General features: G+C 38.9%; 2 protein-coding genes and 4 non-coding genes across 7 annotated transcripts; all 6 read right to left on the bottom strand.

Moving 5' to 3' along the window:
- Nucleotides 1-69: 69 nt before the first annotated feature.
- tnni1b (troponin I type 1b (skeletal, slow)) lies at nt 70-14,705 on the bottom strand. 2 transcript variants are annotated; one of them, XM_062996678.1, is made up of 7 exons: nt 14,658-14,705; nt 8,589-8,630; nt 8,324-8,455; nt 8,036-8,125; nt 5,902-6,078; nt 5,674-5,770; nt 70-134 (listed from the first exon to the last, which is right to left on the bottom strand). In XM_062996678.1, exons 1-6 carry the CDS (start codon nt 14,703-14,705, stop codon nt 5,678-5,680), a joined length of 582 nt encoding a protein of 193 aa, XP_062852748.1. In that variant the 3' UTR covers nt 70-134; nt 5,674-5,677. The 2 variants fall into 2 exon arrangements, with proteins under 2 accessions (XP_062852748.1, XP_062852749.1); XM_062996679.1 differs by lacking the exon at nt 14,658-14,705 and having other exon boundaries at nt 8,589-8,684.
- Nucleotides 14,706-14,799: 94 nt separating this feature from the next.
- Nucleotides 14,800-14,882, bottom strand: trnal-uaa (transfer RNA leucine (anticodon UAA)). The gene has a single exon. It is a non-coding gene; the product is annotated as a tRNA-Leu (tRNA).
- A 404-nt stretch (nt 14,883-15,286) lies between these two features.
- trnal-uaa (transfer RNA leucine (anticodon UAA)) lies at nt 15,287-15,369 on the bottom strand. The gene has a single exon. It is a non-coding gene; the product is annotated as a tRNA-Leu (tRNA).
- Nucleotides 15,370-17,352: 1,983 nt separating this feature from the next.
- On the bottom strand, nt 17,353-17,435 carry trnal-uaa (transfer RNA leucine (anticodon UAA)). Its single transcript has one exon. It is a non-coding gene; the product is annotated as a tRNA-Leu (tRNA).
- Nucleotides 17,436-18,869: 1,434 nt separating this feature from the next.
- Nucleotides 18,870-18,952, bottom strand: trnal-uaa (transfer RNA leucine (anticodon UAA)). Its single transcript has one exon. It is a non-coding gene; the product is annotated as a tRNA-Leu (tRNA).
- Nucleotides 18,953-20,897: 1,945 nt separating this feature from the next.
- Nucleotides 20,898-27,405, bottom strand: csrp1b (cysteine and glycine-rich protein 1b). The gene is made up of 6 exons (XM_062996677.1): nt 27,351-27,405; nt 25,717-25,826; nt 22,725-22,893; nt 22,416-22,545; nt 22,133-22,226; nt 20,898-21,067 (listed from the first exon to the last, which is right to left on the bottom strand). Exons 2-6 carry the CDS (start codon nt 25,823-25,825, stop codon nt 20,991-20,993), a joined length of 579 nt encoding a protein of 192 aa, XP_062852747.1. The 5' UTR covers nt 25,826; nt 27,351-27,405; the 3' UTR covers nt 20,898-20,990.
- Between the last annotated feature and the right edge of the window lie 533 nt (nt 27,406-27,938).

The following is a 27,938-nucleotide window of genomic DNA, read 5'->3' as shown; positions in this document are numbered from 1 at the left end:
TAAGAAACAAATATTGAATAGAATTATTTGTATACAATATATGTATAAGCATTAACATTACAACCTGTGCCAATGTTCTTCATCAAGCAGAAGTGAGCAATACCAATCTTTCATTCATAGTCAATCCAAATGACCTGTTAAAAGAAAAACTGTGTTGGTCAGGAAATATATTTTAGCGTAAAGTAATGTACTGAAACTTAGCTAGGCATCCTGTGGTCTTAATTTTGTACTTCATTTATGCAGTTGTCTTTAGTCAATAAACCATACAAAGCAGCATTAATTCAACGTTCCATTTGATTATGTTATGGCAAATACATTGTTTTAAGATTAAAATGACATATAGCAACATTATGTCATATTTAATATTAATATTATTATTATTATTATTAGTCTTTAATTTTGGTCAGACCTTCATGTTAAATGTTGTCTTGCAATATATATATATATATATTATATATGTGCCCAAAGTGTCAATATTTTGTGTGACCACCATTATTATCCAGCACTGCCTTAACCCTCCAGGGCATGGAATTCACCAGAGCTGCACAGGTTGCTACTTAAATCCTCTTCCACTCCTCCATGATGACATCACGGAGCTGGTGGATGTTAGACACCTTGAACTCCTTCACCTTCCACTTGAGGATGCGCCACAGGTGCTCAATTGGGTTTAGTCCATCACCTTTACCTTCAGCTTCCTCAGCAAGGCAGTTGTCATCTTGGAGGTTGTGTTTGGGGTCGTTATCCTGTTGGAAAACTGCCATGAGGCCCAGTTTTCGAAGGGAGGGGATCATGCTCTGTTTCAGAATGTCACAGTACATGTTGGAATTCATGTTTCCCTCAATGAACTGCAGCTCCCCAGTGCCAGCAACACTCATGCAGCCCAAGACCATGATGCTACCACCACCATGCTTGACTGTAGGCAAGATACAGTTGTCTTGGTACTTCTCACCAGGGCGCCGCCACACATGCTGGACACCATCTGAGCCAAACAAGTTTATCTTGGTCTCGTCAGACCACAGGGCATTCCAGTAATCCATGTTCTTGGACTGCTTGTCTTCAGCAAACTGTTTGCGGGCTTTCTTGTGCGTCAGCTTCCTTCTGGGATGACGACCATGCAGACCGAGTTGATGCAGTGTGCGGCGTATGGTCTGAGCACTGACAGGCTGACCTCCCACGTCTTCAACCTCTGCAGCAATGCTGGCAGCACTCATGTGTCTATTTTTTAAAGCCAACCTCTGGATATGACGCCGAACACGACTCAACTTCTTTGGTCGACCCTGGCGAAGCCTGTTCCGAGTGGAACCTGTCCTGGAAAACCGCTGTATGGCCACCATGCTGTAGCTCAGTTTCAGGGTGTTAGCAGTCTTCTTATAGCCCAGGCCATCTTTGTGGAGAGCAACAATTCTATTTCTCACATCCTCAGAGAGTTCTTTGCCATGAGGTGCCATGTTGAATATCCAGTGGCCAGTATGAGAGAATTGTACCCAAAACACCAAATTTAACAGCCCTGCTCCCCATTTACACCTGGGACCTTGACACATGACACCAGGGAGGGACAACGACACATTTGGGCACAATTTGGACATGTTCACTGTGGGGTGTACTCACTTATGTTGCCAGCCATTTAGACATTAATGGCTGTGTGTTGAGTTATTTTTAGAAGACAGTAAATCTACACTGCTATACAAGCTGTACACTGACTACTCTAAGTTATATCCAAGTTTCATGTCTATAGTGTTGTCCCATGAAAAGATATAATGAAATATTTGCAGAAATGTGAGGGGTGTACTCACTTTTGTGATACACTGTATATATATATATATATAAATATACAGGGGTTGGACAAAATAACTGAAACACCTGGTTTTAGACCACAATAATTTATTAGTATGGTGTAGGGCCTCCTTTTGCGGCCAATACAGCGTCAATTCGTCTTGGAAATGACATATACAAGTCCTGCACAGTGGTCAGAGGGATTTTAAGCCATTCTTCTTGCAGGATAGTGGCCAGGTCACTACGTGATGCTGGTGGAGGAAAACGTTTCCTGACTTGCTTCTCCAAAACACCCCAAAGTGGCTCAATAATATTTAGATCTGGTGACTGTGCAGGCCATGGGAGATGTTCAACTTCACTTTCATGTTCATCAAACCAATCTTTCACCAGTCTTGCTGTGTGTATTGGTGCATTGTCATCCTGATACACGGCACCGCCTTCAGGATACAATGTTTGAACCATTGGATGCACATGGTCCTCCAGAATGGTTCGGTAGTCCTTGGCAGTGACGCGCCCACCTAGCACAAGTATTGGGCCAAGGGAATGCCATGATATGGCAGCCCAAACCATCACTGATCCACCCCCATGCTTCACTCTGGGCATGCAACAGTCTGGGTGGTACGCTTCTTTGGGGCTTCTCCACACCGTAACTCTCCCGGATGTGGGGAAAACAGTAAAGGTGGACTTATCAGAGAACAATACATGCTTCACATTGTCCACACCCCAAGATTTGCGCCCCTTGCACCATTGAAACCGACGTTTGGCATTGGCACGAGTGACCAAAGGTTTGGCTATAGCAGCCCGGCCATGTATATTGACCCTGTGGAGCTCCCGACGGACAGTTCTGGTGGAAACAGGAGAGTTGAGGTGCACATTTAATTCTGCCGTGATTTGGGCAGCCGTGGTTTTATGTTTTTTGGATACAATCCGGGTTAGCACCCGAACATCCCTTTCAGACAGCTTCCTCTTGCGTCCACAGTTAATCCTGTTGGATGTGGTTTGTCCTTCTTGGTGGTATGCTGACATTACCCTGGATACTGTGGCTCTTGATACATCACAAAGACTTGCTGTCTTGGTCACAGATGCGCCAGCAAGACGTGCACCAACAATTTGTCCTCTTTTGAACTCTGGTATGTCACCCATAATGTTGTGTGCATTGCAATATTTTGAGCAAAACTGTGCTTTTACCCTGCTAATTGAACCTTCACACTCTGCTCTTACTGGTGCAATGTGCAATTAATGAAGATTGGCCACCAGACTGGTCCAATTTAGCCATGAAACCTCCCACACTAAAATGACAGGTGTGACAGTATATATATATATATATGTGACAGTATATATACAGTGTATCACGAAAGTGAGTACACCCCTCACATTTCTGCAAATATTTCATTATATCTTTTCATGGGACAACACTATAGACATGAAACTTGGATATAACTAAGAGTAGTCAGTGTACAACTTGTATAGCAGTGTAGATTTACTGTCTTCTGAAAATAACTCAACACACAGCCATTAATGTCTAAATAGCTGGCAACATAAGTGAGTACACCCCACAGTGAACATGTCCAAATTGTGCCTAAAGTGTCAATATTTTGTGTGACCACCATTATTATCACTGCCTTAACCCTCCTGGGCATGGAATTCACCAGAGCTGCACAGGTTGCTACTGGAATCCTCTTCCACTCCTCCGTGATGACATCACGGAGCTGGTGGATGTTAGACACCTTAAACTCCTCCACCTTCCACTTGAGGATGCGCCACAGGTGCTCAATTGGGTTTAGTCCATCACCTTTACCTTCAGCTTCCTCAGCAAGGCAGTTGTCATCTTGGAGGTTGTGTTTGGGGTCGTTATCCTGTTGGAAAACTGCCATGAGGCCCAGTTTTCGAAGGGAGGGGATCATGCTCTGTTTCAGAATGTCACAGTACATGTTGGAATTCATGTTTCCCTCAATGAACTGCAGCTCCCCAGTGCCAGCAACACTCATGCAGCCCAAGACCATGATGCTACCACCACCATGCTTGACTGTAGGCAAGATACAGTTGTCTTGGTACTTCTCACCAGGGCGCCGCCACACATGCTGGACACCATCTGAGCCAAACAAGTTTATCTTGGTCTCGTCAGACCACAGGGCATTCCAGTAATCCATGTTCTTGGACTGCTTGTCTTCAGCAAACTGTTTGCGGGCTTTCTTGTGCGTCAGCTTCCTTCTGGGATGACGACCATGCAGACCGAGTTGATGCAGTATGCGGTGTATGGTCTGAGCACTGACAGGCTGACCTCCCACGTCTTCAACCTCTGCAGCAATGCTGGCAGCACTCATGTGTCTATTTTTTAAAGCCAACCTCTGGATATGACGCCGAACACGTGGACTCAACTTCTTTGGTCGACCCTGGCGAAGCCTGTTCCGAGTGGAACCTGTCCTGGAAAACCGCTGTATGACCTTGGCCACCATGCTGTAGCTCAGTTTCAGGGTGTTAGCAATCTTCTTATAGCCCAGGCCATCTTTGTGGAGAGCAACAATTCTATTTCTCACATCCTCAGAGAGTTCTTTGCCATGAGGTGCCATGTTGAATATCCAGTGGCCAGTATGAGAGAATTGTACCCAAAACACCAAATTTAACAGCCCTGCTCCCCATTTACACCTGGGACCTTGACACATGACACCAGGGAGGGACAACGACACATTTGGGCACAATTTGGACATGTTCACTGTGGGGTGTACTCACTTATGTTGCCAGCTATTTAGACATTAATGGCTGTGTGTTGAGTTATTTTCAGAAGACAGTAAATCTACACTGCTATACAAGCTGTACACTGACTACTCTAAGTTATATCCAAGTTTCATGTCTATAGTGTTGTCCCATGAAAAGATATAATGAAATATTTGCAGAAATGTGAGGGGTGTACTCACTTTCGTGATACACTGTATATATAAAGTGGTGGAGCTCGCCTTTCTAGTATATGGGTGCAAGCAAAACCTGCAAAACCTAATACGTTAGATAAAGACTAAACATTGACCAAATACACAAAACTAATCTAATCTAATCAAACTAATCAAATCTAATCTATAAAGTCACATATGCCACTTAGCAGCATTACATATTTATGGTGGTACCGTAATATTACAAGTATGCAAACACTTTTGTTTTTGTTACTCAATAAACATTACATAAATATCCATTTGAAATTATCCGCACAATGTCTTCAGTTTTCAGACACCACAAATGAATAATGTACTTTGTTGCACAGCTGTTGTTAGCAATGACCACTTTTGTACCTGAGGTGGGTTCACACAGAGAGCAGTATAACCTATAGAGTCATGCACTGATCTCTATTATTCACTATCCACCAGCCAGTATAGGCTGTAATTGCAGCAATAATGACTAATCCATTTGGCTCCTCCACCCTCAGACAAAGCCATTTACGTTTGTACAGGTGCCTGGCTGGCTGATAGCTGAGCTGAGAGATGAAGATCCTAGTGGTGGTGGGCTAGCACATTAGACCACTGCGTTATTCCATTTTACTGGCTGTGCCGCTTGATTTAGATAAACTTTTATATAAAATATAAATACATAAATAAATATAAATACAAATGATTATTTCAGGACGTAAAAGGGGGGGGGGGGGCACTGGGCACAGGTAGAACATTTACATTTGTTCTGAACATTCATTACACTTGTTTAGCTTGACCTGTGTCAGCTGTTTGGTTAAAGGCTGTCTGGTTTTTGCTCTGTTAAGAATTGTCCAATATGTATTTTAAACATTGGGTATTATTTCTTTATTAAAATACAACTCTCCTTTTTTATTAAAATACATATTTTAAAGGTTTGTTATCTCTCTAATTTGGCAATACTTTTAAAACATTAAAGAAACCACAAGCTTTCTGAAGCACTTACTTGTTTATTGTGCAGCATCAAACATTTTCTTGCGGCCTTCCATTCCAGACATAGCCTCCACATTTTTCCTCCAGTCACTAACCTCCACTGTCTTTTCCTGCCATGCATACACAAAGATAAAAATTGTTTTAAAGCAAGGTTACAGGTGATTTTGGTCTTCAATCCTACATTTTGTATATTTACACTTTAAAAAATTAAGTCAGGATGAACAACATCTCTATTACTCACCTTCTCTGTGTCCTCTTTCTTGACAGATTTGAGATTTGCTCTGAGGTCTAGAGAAACCTTGTGTTTGGAACCTAAAAGAGAACGCAGGATGGCATCTGCTGATACCCTCACTCTTCTCAGGTTGGGCCGCTTGAATTTTCCTCTCAGGTCTAACACTTTAATGTTTAGATCTTTTATCTGCAACATAAAGAGGTGAATGTTTGCTGATGTTTTTATAATTCAAACTAAATGGCCAAAAAAACTTCATATATTTAACAGTATTCTGAAGTTGTGAAGTTCAAGGGCTGAGATTTGGTACACCTTATTTACAATAGGAAGGAAACTAAATTTTATTTACTAAATTGACTAAATTTTTAAATTACTAAATTTACTCAATTTTGTTTGTGTTCATCATAATTTCAGTGCATATATCTACGTCACATTTACACATTCAAGTGTTTATGCCTGTTTATATCTGCTTTATTCAATGCATGCAATAAAAAAACATCACCTTACCATTCATTATATTCCTAAGCATGACATACACAGTTGTTACTAAACAATCACTGCCATGCATATTTTGGGTGGTGGTTCTAATGTTTAGCTCATTAGTGTGTACACTTAAAAATGTTTTGATTGGCATCAACATATATATTTGAAAAGATAGCATTAATACTTGTGTTGTGGTGATGTGAAGTGACATAACATGTGGGAAATGCTGTCTAGTATAAAGGTCCAGATACCCTTTCTTGACTATTGCTATATACCGTATATCATACATACTGAGGTTATCACACTGCATGTTGGTATGTAATGGCCTTACATATGTAATGGGCCTGTGGTAGCCTAGTGGGTAGGGCTTTGGGCTATCAACCGGAAGATTGGCGGTTCAAATCCTGGCTCTGCTATGTAGCCACTGTTGGGTCCTTGAGCAAGGCCCTTAACCCTGTCTGCTCCAGGGGTGCCGTAAGTTGGCTGACCCTGCGCTCTGACCCCAGTTTCCAACACCAGCTGGGATATGCGAAGAAAGAATTTCATTGTACTGTACATCTGTATATGTATATATGACAAATAAAGGATATCTTTCTTTCTTACTTTAAAAGAGTTGCGGACAAGCAGCCTCACATCATGAAGCCCTGTATGATTTTGCTAATTGTTGTGTGAAATCGTAACCAGATGTAATGAATTCACTTTGTTTTTTGCAAACATGTTTAGTTTATGCTCCTTAATGCATTCTTCTTTTGTTCATATTGAAAAGGACAAAGCCAAAAGACATTATTTGTGTACACATGGATATATGCACTGAAAGTATATTAACCAACAAATACAAAGTGCTTGAATACCTGTTCTCAGAAAATTATTTATTAGCAGCTAAATGTCAAATTATACCATCCTAACATCAGCACACTTAAAGGCCAGCTTACTAATGGATAACAAATACAGCTTTACATTGGCATAGTCAATTTTCACTACGTATTTTCCTATGCTATTTTTAAATAGAAGCAAAACATGGAAATTTACATAGATATTGTTATGTAGATAATGTGAGCACATAGCTTGTAAGAAGTGTAGCATCAGCTAATAATCTGCATATAAAGGTCCCAACTACAAAATTCATTGTTATTGCAGTGTTGAAGTCTTTATTTTATTCATTATATTCTCAGCAATGTATTAAATTATAGTCAAAATATAGTAAAATAAGCAGACTTGTATATGGGTAACGTTAGCAAGAAATTCCAGCCCCACTAACAAACCACATTCAAAGTTAACAAGAACATTGTTATTCATTAATAAATATTAGATGTAACTAGACTCCAGAACTTTGTGCCAAAACAGAAATGTCCTGACTCAAGTAATATGACACAAAAACCCAGGTCAAGTTTTTTGACACAGTTGAGTTAACTATTCTTAAAATGAGGTCTAAAAGTAAATAGTTGTTAAGCAGTTGTAGCTTAGTGGTTAAGGTACTGGACTAGTCATCGAAAGGTCGCTGATTCAAGCCCCACCACTGTCAGGTTGCCACTGTTGGGCTCTTGAGCAAGGCCCTTAACCCTCAATTGCTTAGACACTATATATATTGTCACAGTACTGTAAGTTGCTTTTAATAAAAGTGTCTGCTAAATGTACATGTAACAGTATGTATGAGGATTATAACCGCTCTGGTGTTGTGCAGCACTTTAGCTTCAATGTCGTAGCGCTCCTCATCAACCACATCTATCTTGGCATGGAGATCTCGACACAGTTCCTGTAAATGGGGTGGAAGAAAATCCAGCACACAACAGTCAAAATTATATTTGTCAGTTCTGTGAAGTGAAGATTGATGATGGTAAATGCTGCAAGCTTCAAGGGTTCTTAAAAGCAGTATTTGCTTTGTAATATAAGGATAAGGATCTCACATTAGGTAAATGTAATTTAGTTTGATTGTGTGTAAGCGTAGGCATACCTGGAGCTCAGCAAAGGACATTCCACTAGTCTCTACAGGAGGAGCTTTCTCCTCCAGATACCTCTCCTTCTCCTCCTCCTTTTCAAGCAGCTCTTGCTCCAGCATCTCTTTAGCTTTAGCAACCATCAGACTCTGCAGTCAGACACAAGGGGATGACAACTCTACATACCATGCATTGTCATGTTGAGCTGGTGAGTGTTTGAATTCATGTCTAATTTTCTAATTTAAAATTTTTATTGATCAGGTTTCTTTAACATGTACATACCTTAAGCATTAGCTTGCGAGAGGCTGAAATCTTGGATTTCTTCTGATGGATATAAAAAGTGTACATAATGGTTAAATACTAATCCCAAACCTCAGAATATGCTTGTAAATAAATTATTGCAAGGACACAAAAATATTTAATAAACATTCCATGTTAAGATAGTACTATTAAACATGTTTTTTACTTCTACAGTTTTTAAATTAGTGGATTATTCATGCTATTAGTACCTCAAATAGGTTTTAAAAAAGTCCTTTTAAACTGGACCTCTCTAACACTTGAATATAAAATATTATATAGTGTATACACAGATCAGCCATAACATTAAAACCACCTCCTTGTTTCTACACTCACTGTCCATTTTATCAGCTTCACTTACCATTTAGGAGCACATTTTAGTTCTACAATTACTGACTGTAATCCATTGGTTTCTCTGCATGCTTTGTTAGCCCCCTTTCATGCTGTTCCTCAATGGTGAGGACTCTCCCAGGACCACCAAGATGTGGTTTTAATGTTATGGCTGATCGGTGTATATATTAATAGTAGTGCTGGTTGATAAAAGTTCTTGTAAATAATTAAGTCAGCTATTTGCTATGTTTTACCACGAGTATATGTAACACCAAATTGGAAATTAATAAAATATGGATGATATGCCCAAACATTTTACCCTCCTACATTCCCAAAGTTAACTGTAATGTATTAGCTAAAATTAAGCAACTTTCCCTACAGCCAGGTGCATAGAAAGTTCATCTGAATATGAAGATGTGAAGCAACACAATAAAAAAATTAAAAATAAAAACACACACACACACACACATACACACACCCACAAATCACAGGTGGATAAGTAATTAACCCAAACAAGCAATATCTGCTTGGCAGCAACAATGTTACCAACATAACATTGCACCATATACTATCTGCAAGCTGTAGCGTAGTGGTTAAGGTACTGGACTGGTAATCAGAAAATCACTGGTTCAAGCCCCACCGCTGTCAGGTTGCTACTATTTACTGTAATGTAAGTCGCTTTGGATAAAGCTGTCTGCTAAATGCCGAAAATGTAAATGTGCTGAATAATCAAACCACAGTTATTATCTAAAATGTGTTTACACCAGTGGTCATAATCAAAATAACCACATTATTTAGTTTACAGGAGGATATTTGGAACACACAAGCCATGTGCAGCCTAATGCATTAAGTTTTATGCTAATATATAATAGTAATGTGATTCTCCTCATCCATTTTTTCTTTAGAGGGTTGTTTGGGTGTGGTCAGCCATGACTATGGTAAATCTAACACAAATGTTATTGCAAGGGCCCTGAAGTCCCATGTAAAACAAAAGTGTCCAGAACACAGGGGCAAATGTAGAAACTTATTAGGGGGCCCAAATTTCGATTGGACACTACATACTCAGCTATGGGTTTTTTCTTGTATTTTCTCTAAATGTCTTCTAAGCCAGTGTTGCAACCAACCTAATGGCCAAAAAATGTGTTGCAGATAAAAATACTAATAATTAAATTAACCTGTACAAGAACGCCCCCTTGTAGAGGCTTTATGTTACATCTTGTAAACTACAGTGGGTTGTGTTTCCTGGGTCGTGTGGAAAATCATGGACAAAATCTGGGTTGCTTAAAAAAACGTTTGAAAAACCCTGCTCTAAGCCATCAAAAATAATCTTATAATTAACAAATACATAAAGCATAGTATTCAGATTAGATTTAGGTGTTATTTGTACCACTGATCCATTATTGTAGACTTTATAAATGACTTACCTCTAGTCTGAAAAGGAAAAAAAATATATAATAAACACTGGTTATTCCAAATAATAATGATGAAGTTAATTTTATTTATCAAGAATGTCAGAATATGTAACAATTTATTAAACTGCATAGAACAGTTATTAGCAGATTCATCCAACTCAGAATAGATTTACAGTATTTGTGAGGATAATCATGGTTATCTTTTTACACAAAGAAGATTGACAAACACCAGAAACACAATCTACTCACTCAGGCATCTTTAGAATGTGTATTCAATCTAGAGGACAAAAATAAAAGCTTATGTTATCGAATTGTAAGACTATTGGGAGAATTAAGACTTCTGAATTGACACTATAAGATTGCAGTCATGCTTATTGATAAACTGAGGTCAAGTCTTAATTGCCAGCATTTTTATAATAATACAGCAAACACTAGAAGATGACTTTCTGAAGTTGTAATTCCCAGTCATTTAAACAATTAAAAATTAGTCATTACTACTCTCCTCTCTTCAAAATCCTTATATAATTAATTATATTATTGGTAATCCTATTTTCTATTGTTGAAGAGAATGTAAATTCCTAAAGCTGCTTTGCATCTGTGGACCACTTTGATGTGATGACTCTGGCCACACACACCGACAAAGTTACCCCCTTAAAAAGAAAGTGTTGGCAGACACACAGTGTGTTGGGAGATAATGACATGCCAGCTATTTTAGACAGATAACAATCCGGCTTTCTCCTGCTTTTTTCCACTAGTACTGGGCCATAAATAGACCTTCATTAGCTCCTTTTAAACAGTTACAGACTGGCTAAGACATTTATCAGGAACTGGTAAATAACTCAGTGAAAGTAGCCTTAAGTGGCTTAATATACCATCATAAATAAAATTTAATTGCTTTCTCACTGTGAGCCACTGTAATGTGATGATTTTTATACTGTCTAACACAAACTTAAAGAAAGTTTGCCACTTAAAATAACTCTTGCTGATACACAAAGAAATTTATGGAACAAGCTAATAAAGATGGTTTACCAAACATTAGTGCCTCTGGAACAGAGACTCTTAACCTTTTTATCAGCTGAAGGGCTACAATAGTAACCAAAAGCCTTATAGATCTGCACACGTTCATTAATTGATAAAAGAAATAAACCTTAAGCATAGATATGTGATCTAAACTTCCAGGCATCACAGGGTGAAAATGGCCCATGGGTCGAGAAACCCTGCTGTACAGAAATGGAGTGTGTAGAACATTATGAAACTAAAACCAAAAACAACAAAATGTTCGAATCATTTAATACATCGGTAACAAACTAATTAATAATACCAAAAAAATATGGTCTTACCTTCAAGAACTGTGATAGCTTTAGAAGAACAGCTCACAATGATGCTCGGAAACAATGTCTTGCTCCTCTAAGCCAGCCTCTTATTGTTCTTGCTTTGCTTTCACTGGATGGTATTAATAGACACACACACACTACTCTTATCCAACACATGGCTCTGATGTTTTTTTTTTTTTTTTGGTCTTGGCCAGTGATGACCAGTGCCTGGACTATCAACTAGTCATTGCATACAGAATCCTTCCCGTCTATCACCATTCCCGTCTTTGTTTCCAGTTAGGCCTAATTTGTGCAACACTAATCTGTCTCTGCCATTTTATTATAGATAAAATATTAGTAGCTATCTAATGGTCTTTAGTCTTTTGGACTATAATTACCTTTTTAACATAACTGTTGCTATCCTGTTTCAGACTTAATGTAAACTTAATGTTTGCTCTCCACCAATGTTAGGCAGTATATAATTTCATTGTTATTTTCATCAAACGCTTTGTCCTGTTCAGGATCATGACAGGTCTGGTTTCACCAAGAAACACTGGGCTCAAGGCAGGAATACCCTGGACAGGGTGCCAATCCGCCTCGTACATTTCCAGTAATTTCTGTGTAGACTTACCTGTCAGATTCGAACCCAGATCTTAGCAGTAGTGGGCTAGCGTAATGGACCACAGTGTGAAATATGCTATTACTAGGGCCCTACTAAATGTGCTTAATTTCACAGACCTCGTTTTTCAAAAATCACAGATTTCACAGATTTTTAAACAAACGTGCCACATTTTATGGCAGTCATTAAATAACGTACAGAAATTGAATGATAGAAGAAATGGAAGCTACAATACACAGCACAGCCTACCTTAATAGTTGAAAGACGAATATTATCATCAGTGTTTTGAGACCCTGGCACGTCCACAGAATTAGTTGGGAGTTTTCTAAACTCAGTTAACCAAATAGTATTTTTAGCTGCTTTAGACTTCGACATCTTGGACATTTTGTCTAACCGATTGCTAGTGTAACGCACTGGACTGAGTTTATAAAGAAAGTAAGACACTTTACATAAACAAACTATCAGGAATATAATACTTTACTGGCTTGTCTTTTGAGGCGCAGCACAAACTACAGAGAGATGATCATGTGTGTAGAGAAGCAACAGAATCCCCAAAGGGACAAAATGCACTCAATATGTAAACACATACATCAAACATCGTCAGCACACTACACCACAGAAAAGTCTGTTACACTAGGCTAGGACTGCCTCATATTGCGCCTCATATTTTATACACTACATGAATGAAAAATGTTAAATTGCTAAACACAAACCTTAAATTTTGAATTTCACCACAAAATGGCTCATTTCATGGTTTGTGATGCGATCTTTACAACCATGAATTAGGTAGCGCCTTAACCATTACTATAAATTAAAATCACAATATATTTTTAATTTTGCTATTTTACGATAGTACTTTTTAATGTTGCTTGTGTTTCTTTCTTAAAACTGAACAATATTTAAACTAAGTATTAGGAGACAGACACAGTAATCACTCTAATCTTGCCCAGTCCTACCTAGTTGGCCCAGATGCAGGTAGGTGGTAAAATATTGGTAAAACTGCTGTACATACAAACAGCTTACTGCAGCACAGAAACCAATTTTGTTTTCTAATTAAACTAATTAGCAACAGTCCACTCATTAACATTAGCCCTCTCAGAATACCAACTGATTTGCAACTACATACTAACATTCCAAAAGTTATAGAACTTGGAGTAGTCAGCTTTTAGGAAAGTCTGTTCCAGAGCACTTGGTGTCTTTGTATCTGAAAGATCTAGAAGTTTGGTAAGGTTTTGCATGTTTGTGTGCACTCTCAGAAAGCCCTTACAGGTTTTTAATAATAAGTGTGCTACAAGAGATTTGCTCTGTCTTTATTAATTGCCCCTCCACCCTGAAGCCCATTCTATAATTAAAATATTAACTGCAGGCAGCTTTAATCTCTCCGCCTTGACAGGAATTCAATACGGTTGATACTATGGCAGAGCTAAGTATAGAGCAGCGTGCCAGCTGATGCTGCCGTTCCTGTTAAAGAGATTGTTTTATTGGCTTATAAATGTCTTTTTTATTGACATCAAAATAATATTTGCATATATTCAAGACATTGGTAACAAGCCTGTGCGGCAGCAGCATAGTGACAAACATGTTTGTAGATTGTTGTGTTTGTACATGCTGGAGAAATTATTTTGAAGATATTTAGTATATGTCATTTTTGGCCACGTCACCCATGCTGTAACAATGTACAGCATTTGTCTCAAACTGAGGTGCCAGATTTTACCCTGAAGCACAGAGGAATCTATTAAAATGAATCTAAGTACATAAGGAAGCTCAAGCGAACAAAAAGCTTTAGAAATAAACCCCAAAAATCAGTTAAATCAGTGGCCAATAAAATACCAAGAAGTGAGGCTTGAACTCATGCCTAAAATTGAAGGGGCTAAAATGATGTCAAAAAAGATAAAAGAAAGGCAATAGAAGTATGGAAGCAGTAACAGTGGATAACGTGACCTGACCACCCAGAAGCAGAAGGGGAAAGGCACTCGGATTAGAGGAGCATTACCACTGGAATGCACACAACAAGATCACCAGGAAACTCCAGTACAAACTCCAGTTCAGATTAACAGTCTGGAAAAGAAACAAAAGAAACAGAATTTAATCTGTCCAATAAGGGAAAGTAGACCCAGACCTGAGCTGTGTCTCAGGAATGTGTTGCCCCAAAAGCAGTGAACATCACCCACTGAGTCCAAGGAATAACACTGAGTACAGCTTAAAAACCTAGACCCGTTGCTGACCAGGCACAGCAGGCCATGATGGCACACCTGTAGTTATTTTCCTGGCCTATAAAAGTAATAATTTTGGACTTACTTATGATCATTTTCTCTGCAGGTTGATTGTCTATCAGACAAAATAAGCTCAACAGACACGAGAATGCCCCTTTTATAATTACTCTATCTTTTATCTGAGGGTAGGAAGGCTGGCGTATGAGATTCCTCATTGCTGCGGCAATTGTGGCCTCTACTGGCTGGTCGATATAACCTGTACAGGGATGGGAAATAATGGAGATCAGTGCATAATTCTCTGTACATGATTACCAGGAGTGGGGTTCGAACCCACGTGGGTATACACCCATTGGATCTTAAGTCCAACGCCTTAACCACTCGGCCATCCTGGTCACATATACCTTTAATCCCATATAGAAAACACATGGATGTTTAGATTTGATCCCAAAAAATATGGAAATGATTTTATAAACATACATTAACTTACCAATTACCAAAGTTTTCTAGATGTTCATGGCCCTTCATGGCCCTGACCAGGATAAAAATGTCTGCATAAACACTAAATACCAAAAGAATGGCAAAACAAAAATGCATTAGAGGATAATCTTCAGGCTAATTATTGTCTTATAGGCTAAAAGTTTGTGTTTAAAAGTAATTATTGGGTTCTTAAGAAATACTTAGTTTTTGTTTAGAATGGAATAAATGTAGTGCAGTATGTAGCACTGTTGCTTCATAGCATGAGGGGCCTGGGTTTGATTCCTCAGCCAGGGTCCTTTCATTAAAGATATCGCATAATTACCAGGAGTGGGGTTCGAACCCACATGGACATATGTCCATTGGATCTTAAGTCCAATGCCTTAACCACTCGGCCATCCTGGTCACATGTATGAACATGAGTTAATTCCGACTGAACTCCGATAAAAATGACTGTTATAAGTACTAAGTTATTTAGGGCCTAGGTTTGATTCTTTAGACAGTTCACCAGGATCCTTTCTGTGTGGAGTTTTTGGTGTGTGTCCTGCAGGTGCTCCAAATTCATGTAGTCAGGCTAACTGGAGCTACTAAAAAGTGTAAATGTGTGTGTCTGTCCAGTGAATCTGACCCACCACAACCTAGACCAGGATAAACTGGTGGTCAATGAATGAATGAATGAATGAATGAATAAATGAATGAATATCAATAGTTATTCCTAATCTAACAAAAACAAAATACTAATAATTCTCTTCAGAAATAAATGTGTAGATCTTTTATACACACAATGAAATGCTAACGGTACCAAAGTTGACTGGCTGGTGGAGTGAGAAGGCCCGAGATCACAGCCTGATATGCACTGCCAGCACATTTAGCTTTTCCAGTTGATATAATGGAATTTAATGATGATATAGGGATTTAGAAAAGTAAAACTACCATGAGGAAATCCTGTTGGTTGTCCTGTTGATAAGCGCAAATGGCAAACATCATACTTTTGGGCTGCATGAATAAAGATATTGTTCTATTATTAGCACAACAGCAAAAAGGCTACTTCTGAGCTGCATGAAAAATACATTAAATGGGTGAATTAAATGCAGTAAAAGAAGATATTGTTTACAGATCGACTTCAGGGGTCTGCAGCAGTGGAGGAGATACAAGTGGGTAATTGGATGGGGAAAATGCATAAATATAATTTAAAATATATTAAATCTATGTACAGTGTTTAAAAATATATATTATTACATTAAACCTTTCTACATCGTTATCACACGTTAAACATATCATTAATTCCCTACATAAAAAAACTGATTTGATCCCAAAACATATGGAACTGATCCCTTATTAAAGGTCTAATACAAACTGGGATAAACAAAATCTGAAACTAACATTAAAATGATTTTATAAACATGCATTAAACTTTTTACCAAGGGTTTCTAGATGTTGCTGGATGTTCCCCACTGTGGCCCTGACCGAAATAAACACTAAATACCAAAGGAAGAGCAAAACTAAAATGCAGTAGAGGATAAACTTTAGATTGATTATTGACTTTTTAGGCTACAAGTGTACGTGTTTAAAAGTAATAATTCGTTTTTTAAGAATTAAGAAATCTGTTTTGTTTAGAAAGGAATAAATGTGACCTGCACTGTGATTAATAATTTGACCCAAATGTCAGTCTATGTAATTGTAGTTATGGAAGAGCCATGTAAAAATCCTTCAGGGGTAATTCAGGGGCAGTTTAAGTTTAAGCATGGTATTCCTGACAGGAGTGCATTTTGTATCGTTTTGAAATTTGCCTTGCGGCACATCTTGCATTGGATGTCAGTCATCCAGTGTGTTATTATTCTTTATTGTTTCTAAAAGCTGATTTCTGAAGTTAATTGCTGCCTAATGGGCATTAAACAAATCTACCAGTTACTACCCATTAACTTTAACATTGATCTTCCTCAATAATGATTCCAACACTGCAGGCCTTCAGACAGTTGTTACCTTTTGAACATATTAATGTAGCATTAACATCCATGGCTGCATGACTAGAAACAATGCCAGCCAAGCTACAACTTGTTTAAAATCAGTAGGCATTGGTGTGAAATAAATTTGTGTAAACTGAATTTATTCTTAGAATAAACAGGATCACAGGCAACATGCAGCACTTTTGCCTCATAGCATGAAGGGTCTGGGTTTGATTTCTCATTGTAACAATGCCAGCCAAGCTATAGTACAACTTGTTTAAAAATAATAGGCATTGGTGTGAAATAAATTTGTGTAAACTTCATTTATTCTTAGACTGAATATTAAGGGTGTCATGGTGGCACAGTGGCAGAGTTGCCTCATAGCAAGAAGAGTCTGGGTTTGATTTCTCAGTCAGGCTCTTCATTAAAGGTATTGCATGATTACCAGGAGTGGGGATCAAACCCACGTGGACATTTGTCCATTGGATCTTAAGTCCAATGCCTTAATCACTCAGCCATCCTGGTCACATATGCAAACCTCAAACTGATTCCGACTCCAGGCAAATCCTCTCATAATGTGTCCAAAACTAGACAGCTTCAGTCAAAAATCTTCACCAGCAAATAAATGCAATATAAGATTATACTGTTTTAAGATCGACTCAAACAGAAACAGACAAATGGTAATGTGTTGCCGGGCTGTTATTACCATTGTGTCATAGTGCATGTGCACGTAATGTGATGTCACTAAAACAGAGAACAGATCTGGCACTGAGGCAGAGAGTACATCTGGGTTTAAGTGCTTTGAGTGCATGTCTGCAGCTATACTCTACTGAGTAGTGTACTTATGCTGATCTTGCCCCTTGACAGCTCAAGGCTTTTACCCCTGATTATACACTCTACACTGGGCAGATTTTATTCCAGGGTTTTATTTGGTTCATCTGTGTAGTCAGATTTGTTACACCTCCTCATTGATGGTACCATAGCTTATGTACCTTAAACCTAAAGCATGAGATGGTAAATATGGCATATTCTCGATATGTCTGCAGGGGTTCTGGTTCCTTCTTGCATAGATTTTCACCTTACTTGTTTTTGGATAGTTAATGACCCACTGTAACCAGCATTATCCTCCTATTTAGTAAAATAATCGTATGCAATGTAATCATTATGGGGACGTTTTGTCTTTAAAAAAGACCTGCAGACTTGATGTGTTGTCTCTGAGCCTGTAATTAAAAGCCTGTCACTGCCCTGATGATGGACATGCAGCCATGGAGACAAACATCCATTGTTCGTTACCAACACTCACTGCTTTTTATAAATCAGTGATGTCGGAGGTAAACAAATAGGTCATCTGCTGGAACAGGTTTACAGTTTCAGTCATCGTCAATATGTATTAAGGTTGTAAATAACAAAAATATAATTATAAAAATAAAAAGGAATTTTCTATCTTTTATAAACATACCTGCAAAACAATCTTACAATTTATAAGTAAGACCTTGCTTTGAAACTATATTAATGTACTGTATTTGCTTTTGAGATTGGTCACGAATGGCACTACACACTAAATATTATATCTAAATGGTAATAATACTACATATGACCAAAATAATTTGGACACCTGACCATGAGCTTGTTGGACATCCCATTGGTATTACAATAGAGACCTCTTTGTGATCTTTCAGCTATAACAACAGCTTCACACAAGACCTCGAAGTATGTCTGTGGGGAATTTGTGACCATATGGCTGGCTGGGCACTGATGTTGGTCAAGAAAGCCTCAACTGTTGTTCAAGTTCATTCCAAAGCTGTTCAGTGGGGCTAAGGTCAGGACTGTGCAGACCACTAAAGTCTCTTTAAACCAAGCTTTTCTTCTGTGTTTATAGTACATAGTCATGCTGGCATAGGGAAGGGCCAAAGCTCCACCCACTAGGCTACCTCTGTCTCATTAAAAGTGACGTGTGATTACCAGGAGTGGGGATCGAACCCACGTGGACATATGCCCATTGGATCTTAAGTCCAACGCCTTAACCACTCGGCCATCCTGGTCACATATACAAGTAGCAAGTTGATTCTGACTTCAGGCAACTTCTCTCGTAATGTGTCCAAATGCTAGACAGCTTCAGTTTGGTTATCTGGGCTTCAAGTGAATGGTTTGGTTTGATTTGGTCAAGGATCATTTTGTTTGTTTTCATTGCCGCCAAGGAAATCTCAAAAGTCTTCGCCAGCCGCTCAGGTAGCACAGCGGTAAAATACACTAGCACACAAGAGCTGAACGTTTGGCTGTTGTTCATCCAGGGAGAGAAATGCTGGATAGGGACCTCATAACTGATGCAAATACAACCTCTGCTGGCTGATTGATGGCGTCTGTGCATGTGCATGTGAAAAAATGCAGTCGGCTACTGCACACGTCTCGAAGGGGGCGTGTGTCAGTTTGCTCTCCTCAAACAGGGGTGGAGGTCAGCACCAGTAGAAAGGAAGCATAACGCAATTGGGTAAAAATTAAATGCACTAAAAATCACGAGAAAAAGGGAGAAAATGCATTAAAAAAATCTTTGCCAGCACCAAAGTTAAAAAAATTCCTCCAGTCCTGTTTTTTATTGTACAGCTTTCATATCCATAAAGAACCACAGAGAGGACCATAATCTGGACAATGCATTTATTTATTTAATGCTGTTATTATCATTTCATTGATATTACAGAAGTTATGAGCATAAAAATAGCTGTGTTATTTAACAAGAGCTCTTTTGTGCTAACGCTTTAATGTGCTAACCCTAGCCAGCTAGCATCTAATATCATAGCCAGCTGTTTATACTAGACCTTGGTTTGAGTTTGTTTTCTCTTTTCAGTGCCTACTGTGGCTCTAAGGCATTTAACATCTTTTATGTGGTCTATCCTCTGGGGTTGATAGAGATAAGTTAACTGACTAACATAATGTCACTACCTAAACACAGGCTCATGTTATCAGTCAAAGACAGTCAAAGTCCCATCTTTCATTACTCCTGCCCAAATAATCTGTTTTACTCAGAAGATTACATAACACTAGATTACATTGCTGAGTATTTTGTTGTATTTAGGCAATATCTTTAAATAAAAATAAACTCGTTGTTACCATTTAAAAACAGACATATCATAGACTTACAGTGATGCAAGTAAAGATTTAGTTCTGCTGCTTTTTGTGACTGTTCATTGTTTTTAAGCAGTGTTGCAAAGGTCCTCATAACAAAGAAATTGCTATTTATTTTCCTTTTCATGCCAGAAACAGCAATCTTATTTTAATTCTACTTTTAAACCAAGAACTAAATCAGGTTAAGATAATATGTGAAATCTGTGGGAAATTTCCACATACAACTATTTTAACTTTACATGGTATTATTTTTAAGGGCAGCTCAACTAGCTCAATCATTATTTGTGAAGTGTAACTTAACAAATAAAAGCTTAAAAACAAATAAAAGCTAACTTAATAAAAGCCAGAATCTTTTAACATCATGAAATGACAAATGTTAGATGACTTTTAGGATTCAGCCTACCTTTGATTATAGCTACCTTAACATCTAGTGTTATCAGTTCTTCAGCAAATGTATACTAGTCAAAACCATCTAAAAATCTAAAGTTTTGCTAATTTTACAGTAATTTAAAATATTATTAGAATTAAAAGTTTATATGTCACCTTCATATCTAAATAGATAGGAGCCTGATAATATTTAAGTGGAATTGCCTGCCTGTAGCCCATAAATGACTAAGTGTAAAAACAAAGTGATATTTTACTGCTTCACTGAAATTAGTTATTTGAAGCAGTTTATGGTAATTCTTGCATGTAATTTTTAAAACTTAAAAATAAACCTCAGAAAAGTGATATAAAACAGCATGAAGCCAACCTGATTTTTTAAAAACTCATCTTAAGCAGTGCGTTTATGCTGCTTCTGGGATTTGGTTCATTTCAAATCCTGCTTTTTAAATAAAAATATTCATTTAAAATGCAATTTTCATGTGTAAAATGCAAGCATGTAAATGTTTGGTGTGTAGTGTACAAATATTAGTGTAAGAAGCAGAGAGTTTATATCCTCTTGTCTTGTCCACTGCTTGTCTACTGGGCATGGGCTAGAGCTCCTGCTCCCTGGCCAAACCCGAAGCCCTTTGGCCCAAAGTTTTTGGCGTAGCACCCTGTGGATCCAAAGCAAATGACTAGGTTATGGGATTTGAACACTTACTATTGCATAGTACATTAATATACTGTACACTGATCAGCCATAACATTAAAACCACCTCCTTGTTTCTACACTCACTGTCCATTTTATCAGCTCCACTTACCATATAGAAGCACTTTGTAGTTCTACAATTACTGACTGTAGTCCATCTGTTTCTCTGCATGCTTTGTTAGCCCCATTTCATGCTGTTCTTCAGTGGTCAGGACCCCCCACAGGACCACTACAGAGCAGGTAATATTTGGGTGGTGGATCATTCTCAGCACTGCAGTGACACTGACATGGTGGTGGTGTGTTAGTGTGTGTTGTACTGTGCAGGAGTGGATCAGACACAGCAGCGCTACTGGAGTTTTTAAACACCTCACTATCAATGCTGGACTGAGAATAGTCCACCAACCAAAAAAACATCCAGCCAACAGCGCCCGTGGGCAGCATCCTGTGACCACTGATGAAGGTCTAGAAGATGACCAACTCAAACAGCAGTATGACACGGTATTTAAAAACTCCAACAGCGCTGCTGTGTCTGATCCACTCATACCAGCACAACACACACTAACACACCACCGCCATGTCAGTGTCACTGCAGTGCTGAGAATGATCCACCACCTAAATAATACCTGCTCTGTGGTGGTCCTGTGGGGGTCCTGACCATGGAAGAACAGCATGAAAGGGGGCTAACAAAGCATGCAGAGTAACAGATGGACTACAGTCAGTAATTGTAGAACTACAAAGTGCTCTTATATGGTAAGTGGAGCTGATATAATGGACAGTGAGTGTAGAAACAAGGAGGTGGTTTAAATGTTATGGCTGATCAGTGTACATATCATTTAGTTCAAATGGAATGCCAATGATTTTTTAAATAATCTCTCCCGACCAAGGAGTAGGATCAATTGTGTTCTTGAACTTTATACAAATTATTTTATACACATATTATGGGATGGGCTAAACACCTGAAACAAATAAGTAGAAGGGCTGTCCAAATACTTTTGTATACAGTTTGTATATAGCTATCTGAAATGCTTACCTTTACAGTAAATCTCTCCATCTTTATCAGCAAGGGTGGTGGACTCCAGACTCTTACCACACTTGGCACACCTAAAGCAGCTCTTATGCCATGACTAGAATAACAGAAACACACAAAAAACTTACTAGCACCATTTGTCCATGATTTGTCATGACTGTCCAGTAAATTCTAAAATAGCCAATCATGTACAGCATGTCCTTCATGAAAATAATTGGTCAGAAAATTCCACAATGCTTTAACAATACTGCTATTTAAACATGACTAGAAGACTTATGGCACTTACATTGCCAGCACCCACAATTTTCTCGGCTGCATAAACCGCTTTGCTACAGCGAGGGCAGACATCAGAGCTGCCAGATGTCTGCGCAAATTTGGAGGTATTGGGGTTGTTGGTAGGACGATGTGCCACTTGCCTGTGTGAGAAATATGGTTAGCTACTTCTAAGTTTCTCATTTTTTAAAATTACTTTTGCATGTCCCACTTTTTGAATGCCAAAGAATTAGGAACATTTTAGAACTTGAAAGATTAATGAGCATCTTAACAGTATTAGATCTTTCAAACACAATAATCAGTAAGAACAGCATCTACTTACTCAGCTGGTTTGATTCCCAGTCCTTCACCTGTATCCATACTCAAGGTCCCTGCACCACCACCAAAACCATAGCCTTTTGGACCATATTTCTTGCCATAGCACGACTTGCAGTAGATCTCATCCACATGTACAGCTACCGTGGTGCTGTCCAAATTCTTCCTGCATACCACTGTGAAATAGAGTGGAGACAGCTGCTTAGCTACATCCTGTTCAAGTCATTTAAAATATTAGTAATTTGTCGTTTGTTCACTCCCACATAAATATTGTAGCCCTAATCCCAGACTGTATTATCTTGTCAACAGTGTTTCTTCTCACTTTTACTTTCTGTTGACAGCCCATACTTAAAACATCTTCTTTTGCACTTGTTGACAGATATCACAGCTATTCTAACACTTATTGTTGCCAGACAGTCATTTTGCATGTACAATATTGTTAACATCTGTGAGGGCCATTTGAAAAGCTTTGGCTTGCTTTTCTTTTCTTTAAGCCCTAGCCTTGTGGTTAAGGTACTGGACTGGTAATCAGAAGGTTGCTGGTTCAAGCCCCACCACTGCCAGGTTGCTGCTGTTGGGCCCTTGATCAAGGCCCTTAACCCTCAATTGCTCAGATTGTTTACTGATTTTTGCCCTAATTTTCGCTCGGCTAGATTTCCCGGCTCGGGAGCAACTCGGCGTTCGCTCGGCGATCGAAACTCGGCTCTCAATCGCTAAGTGTGAACTACTCAACAACTCGATCCGACGAGAGATTTCTAGCTTGCCAGGTATCTACATCCGAGTTGCCCGACTGGCAATGAGTGCTATGTCGAACAGCCAATGAGAACGCAAGATATGGGGTAAGGGGAAACGCAGGCGAGGAGTTGTACATACCTTTGATTGCTCGCTACTTGTTGACGTGCATTTTTTTTGTGACAGAACGTAGTTTGGGAGACCAGAGAAGCTCGCCTGCGATTCCAGTTGGTTATAGATCGTGTAGTGTAAAACCCCCTATCGCCGATCAGTCGTGTAGTGTGAAAGCCACACCGACTTGAAAGACTCCAGATTACAAGAGATCCAGTCAGTAAGAGATCCAGTCAGTAAGAGATACAGCGACCTGACGACTTGGAAAGTCGTGTAGTGTGAACTTGGCATAAATCGTTTTGTCTGCTAATCAGGTGCTAGTTATGTTATCTACATAAAGTCAGTTATTGTTGATTTTTGAATGTTTAAATTTGCGGTAATTTACCAGTTCCTATAATATAACTTGATAATATATTTACCTCTGTTAGGATTGCACTAGTGATCTTCAGCTAGTCAGCATGTTAGGTTCTTCATATGTGTCTCAAATTGCAAACTACTTAGGATCACAACTAACACAGTTAAGTATTCTAAATGCAATTAAGCAGAGTGCAGTGGTTTGGAACATAGACAAAATAATGGATTAAATATGGCCTTGGCCTGGCCTGCTATTATATGATGACCAGAGAACAATAAGCATGTCCAGTTTTCATATTGGGGTGGCACGGTGGCTCGGTGGGTAGCACTGTCACCTCACAGCACGAAGGTCCTGGGTTTGATCCACAGGCGGGACAGTCTGGGTCCTTTCTGTGCGGAGTTTGCATGTTCTCCCCATGTCTGCGTGGGTTTCCTCTGCGAGCTCCAGTTTCCTCCCCAGTCCAAAAACATGCAGTCAGGTTAATTGGAGACACTGAATTGCCCTATGGGTCTGTGTTTGTGTGTGTATTTGTGTCTGCCCTGCGATGGACTGGCACCCTGTCCAGGGTGTTACTGTGTGCCTTGCGCCCATTGAAAAGCTGGGATAGGCTCCAGCACAGTAATTATCTCTTCATCATGGCACCTGTTAGTGGGTGGGATATATTAGGTAACAAGTGATTATTTTATCCTCAAAGTTGCAGTTAATGTGTTAGAAGCAGGAAAAATTGGCAAGCATAAGATTTTGAGCGAGTTTGACAAGGGCCAAATTGTTTATGGCTAGACGACTGGGTCAGAGCATCTCCAAAACTGCAGCTCTTGTGTGGGGTTCCTGGTCTGCAGTGGTCAGTATCTATCAAAAGTGGTCCAAAGAAGGAACAGTGGTAAACCAGGCGACAGGGTCATGGGTGGCCAAGGCTCATTGATGCACGTGGGGAGCGAAGGCTGGCCCGTGTGGTCCGATCCAACAGACGAGCTACTGTAGCTCAGATTGCTGAAGAAGTTAATGCTGGTTGTGATAGAAAGGTGTCAGAATACATAGTACATCACAGTTGCAGGGCTGTTTTGGCAGCAAAAGGGGACCAACACAATATTAGGAAGGTGGTCATAATGTGATGTCTGATCAGTGTAATCACTGATTGGTGTAATCATGAGGCCTGCTGTTATCTGCGATGACAAAATAATATTTAAAGAATTGTTGTTCCAAAAAAAAAAAATGCCACTGGTTTAAATGGGCATAGTCAGAGGTACTTTATATCTTGTTACTTGTATTTGCTTTAATCTACATGAAGAAAGAGTTATCACTCAGTCTGTAGTCTTTGATTTGAGAAATGTGTATTTAAAAGCAGTTTCTGCACAGCTACAGGAAATACCTGACACAATTATTACAAGGATGTGAAAGTCAGATGCTTTAGTTCAAAAACATTTAAGAATCACTAGTGCATTGCTATGACAGTGTAAAAATATGTTCAGTTGTGTACTTAGACAAATACAGATAATCTAATCTGCTACTGAGTCTTAAGTAGGTGCTCTTACTGGAATCCCATATAAGGTAAACACATCCAGAATGACGTTCATTCACTGACTTCCAAAAATGGCCACACTTGTTCACGTTGAAGAGATTTAGATGTTTGCCTTCTTGACATGCAGCCTAAGAATTCAAGGCATTTCAAGAGTTCTCGGGTATCTGTGATGTTTTATTTTATCCACTGCTGCTGATATGCACACTGTTTAGAAAATAATAAGCAGACATGGAGCTTTAGATAATAAGCAACTCAAGGATGTAATAACAGCTGGTAACTTACTGCAGAGAAAGCAGGACTTGTGAAAAAACTTGCCCTCGCACTGGACTTCCTCTGCAAAGTACACAGTTTTCTGGCAGCAGCCACACCTGTTTCCCCCTCCGAGGGGCATCCTGAAATCATTCACGAAAACAGTAATGATAAACAGTTACAGTGTGGACTAAGGAGGGCACACTGATGCAATCTAAGGTTGCCACACAGCTCCAGGGTCATAAGGACTTAACTTTAGATTATGGCAGGGATTTTTAAACTTTTTTAAGTGACCCACATTTTGTCTATGATTTTTGACGTGACCCAGGCAACACAATGCATCTTACTCTCTCTATAGAAGATGTAACATAAAGACTCCACAAGGGGGTATTCACATACATTTATTTATTTATTAGGATTTTAACATCATGTTTTACACACTTTGGTTACATTCATGACAGAACAGGTAGTTAATCGTTACACAAGAATCATCAGTTCACAAGTTTCATGTCAAACACAGTCATGAACAATTTTATATCTCCAATTCACCTCACTTGCATGTCTTTGGACTGTGGGAGGAAACCGGAGCTCCCGCAGGAAACCCACGCAGATGCAGGGAGAACATGCAAAGTCCACACAGAAAGGACCTGGACTGCCTTACCTGGGGATCGACCAGGACCTTCTTGCCTTCTTGACTAAGCCACCCGCGTTAGCGTACACGTTTATTTAATTATTAGTATTTTTCTCTGTGACCCTTTTTTTGGCTTGTGACGCAACTAAGGCTTGCGACCCAGGGTTTGAAAGACCCTGGATTACAGCATAGAGTAAGTCTGTGAGGAGTTTGGTTTGTTCTCTCTGTGTACTCTGTTTTCCCTACAACTTAAGACATATGCCAATAGATGGATTGCTCCTAGGTGTAAATGGGTAAGTGACCCAGATTTTTTATAGGTAGGCTTCGGACATATTATGGTCCTGATTTGAATAAAGTGATATCAATAAAGTCTGATAAAAATAGACAGTACAAATTATAAATATCTAGCAATATTTAAAGACATGTCGACAACCACATTTTGTTCTTCTTGATACTGGAAGCTTCCAGGCAAAGCTGCATTTTAATATATTCAGCGTGCATTAAAGTATTTCATGGTAAAATAACACAGTATATGTTTTGTTATATTACAGCACTGCATAAATGGTAGAGTTTATAATGTGTAGAAAAACATAGTGAAAAAAGCATTGAAGCCACAGTATTTTCCCCTTGAGGTTTTGCAGGCTATTGTAAGTAACCCACAAAAGAACCGTTTTGTTTAATGCCAGTTTTAAAAAAACAAATTTTTCTTACAAACCTTTTAATCTGTTTATGTGTAGTGACAGTATGAAAGTCAGAATGGTGTTAGAAGGTGAAATTATTTCTTGGTGAATGATGTATAAGTGCCAAAAATGAGTAATGACACCAAATTTGAGCCAACTGCTCTGAATATGAATTGCTATTTTTGGCTTTTATGGTGACTTGCAGAAGTCATGCACTAGAAAATTTGCATTCCTTATATTTCTAAACCCAAAAAATTATATAATGCATCACTGAACTGAAATTGTAACCTGTTGTGCCTTGACTTAAGACTGCCTAGTGCCCTAGTGAGTATATGTGCAGCATCAGTATCTCTTACCTGAAGTTAGTCTGCTGTTAGTGATCTAGATGGATGAGGCTGAGTAACGGTTTTGAAACTTTCAGCAGTGCTCCCTGTAATTTCAGAGGTTTTTAACACTAGTGTGGGTGGGACGAGCATGGCAGAGAGACGGGAGGAAGGGAGGGAGAACGAGAGGCAACTCCCTGCTTCATGGAGTGACGCAGGATTCTGTCATATCTAACCTTCATCTGGTTCCTCTCACAGTTCTGTTAAATCCAACCAATTAACTAAATATATCTGAATAACTCTTATTTATAATTAGTTCTCTATTAATATCATGGCATTTGTGCTGTTCCTTGACCACTTGGATTGGCCTTATTTATTCAGTTATGGTTATTTATCAAAGTGACAGATACAAATACTAGAAACAATATTTAAGCATCCCGAACATTAAATGTCACATCCAGCACATTCCAAATAGGGACACGTGCCTTTTCTTTAAACAGTGTTTTGTAATTGTTTGGGAACTGGTGACACCAATTGTTAAGATTAGTTTTAAAAGTGCATTTTTACATTCTTGCTTGATATAGCACTTAGCCATGGGTGGCTCAGTGTGTAGTGCTGTTG

Source organism: Trichomycterus rosablanca, chromosome 6, assembly GCF_030014385.1.
Source record: "Trichomycterus rosablanca isolate fTriRos1 chromosome 6, fTriRos1.hap1, whole genome shotgun sequence".
NCBI classification, from domain to species: domain Eukaryota; kingdom Metazoa; phylum Chordata; class Actinopteri; order Siluriformes; family Trichomycteridae; genus Trichomycterus; species Trichomycterus rosablanca.
Note: the sequence above shows the minus strand (reverse complement) of the source record. Positions and strands in the feature narration are given on the sequence as shown.

What these genes read in the sequence shown, in the direction of transcription:
- tnni1b (XM_062996678.1), bottom strand. Translation starts at nt 14,705, where the DNA reads ATGAGGAATCTCATACGCCAGCCTTCCTACCCTCAGATAAAAGATAGA. An exon ending in TGTCCTTTGCTGAGCTCCAG is followed by an intron (nt 8,126 to 8,323) that starts GTATGCCTACGC and finishes CCCCATTTACAG; the next exon opens with GAACTGTGTCGAGATCTCCA. An exon ending in TGCTGCACAACACCAGAGCG is followed by an intron (nt 6,079 to 8,035) that starts GTTATAATCCTC and finishes TTTATGTTGCAG; the next exon opens with ATAAAAGATCTAAACATTAA.
- csrp1b (XM_062996677.1), bottom strand. Translation starts at nt 25,825, where the DNA reads ATGCCCCTCGGAGGGGGAAACAGGTGTGGCTGCTGCCAGAAAACTGTG. An exon ending in CAAGTCCTGCTTTCTCTGCA is followed by an intron (nt 22,894 to 25,716) that starts GTAAGTTACCAG and finishes TCTATTTCACAG; the next exon opens with TGGTATGCAGGAAGAATTTG. An exon ending in CTGGGAATCAAACCAGCTGA is followed by an intron (nt 22,546 to 22,724) that starts GTAAGTAGATGC and finishes TTTCTCACACAG; the next exon opens with GCAAGTGGCACATCGTCCTA.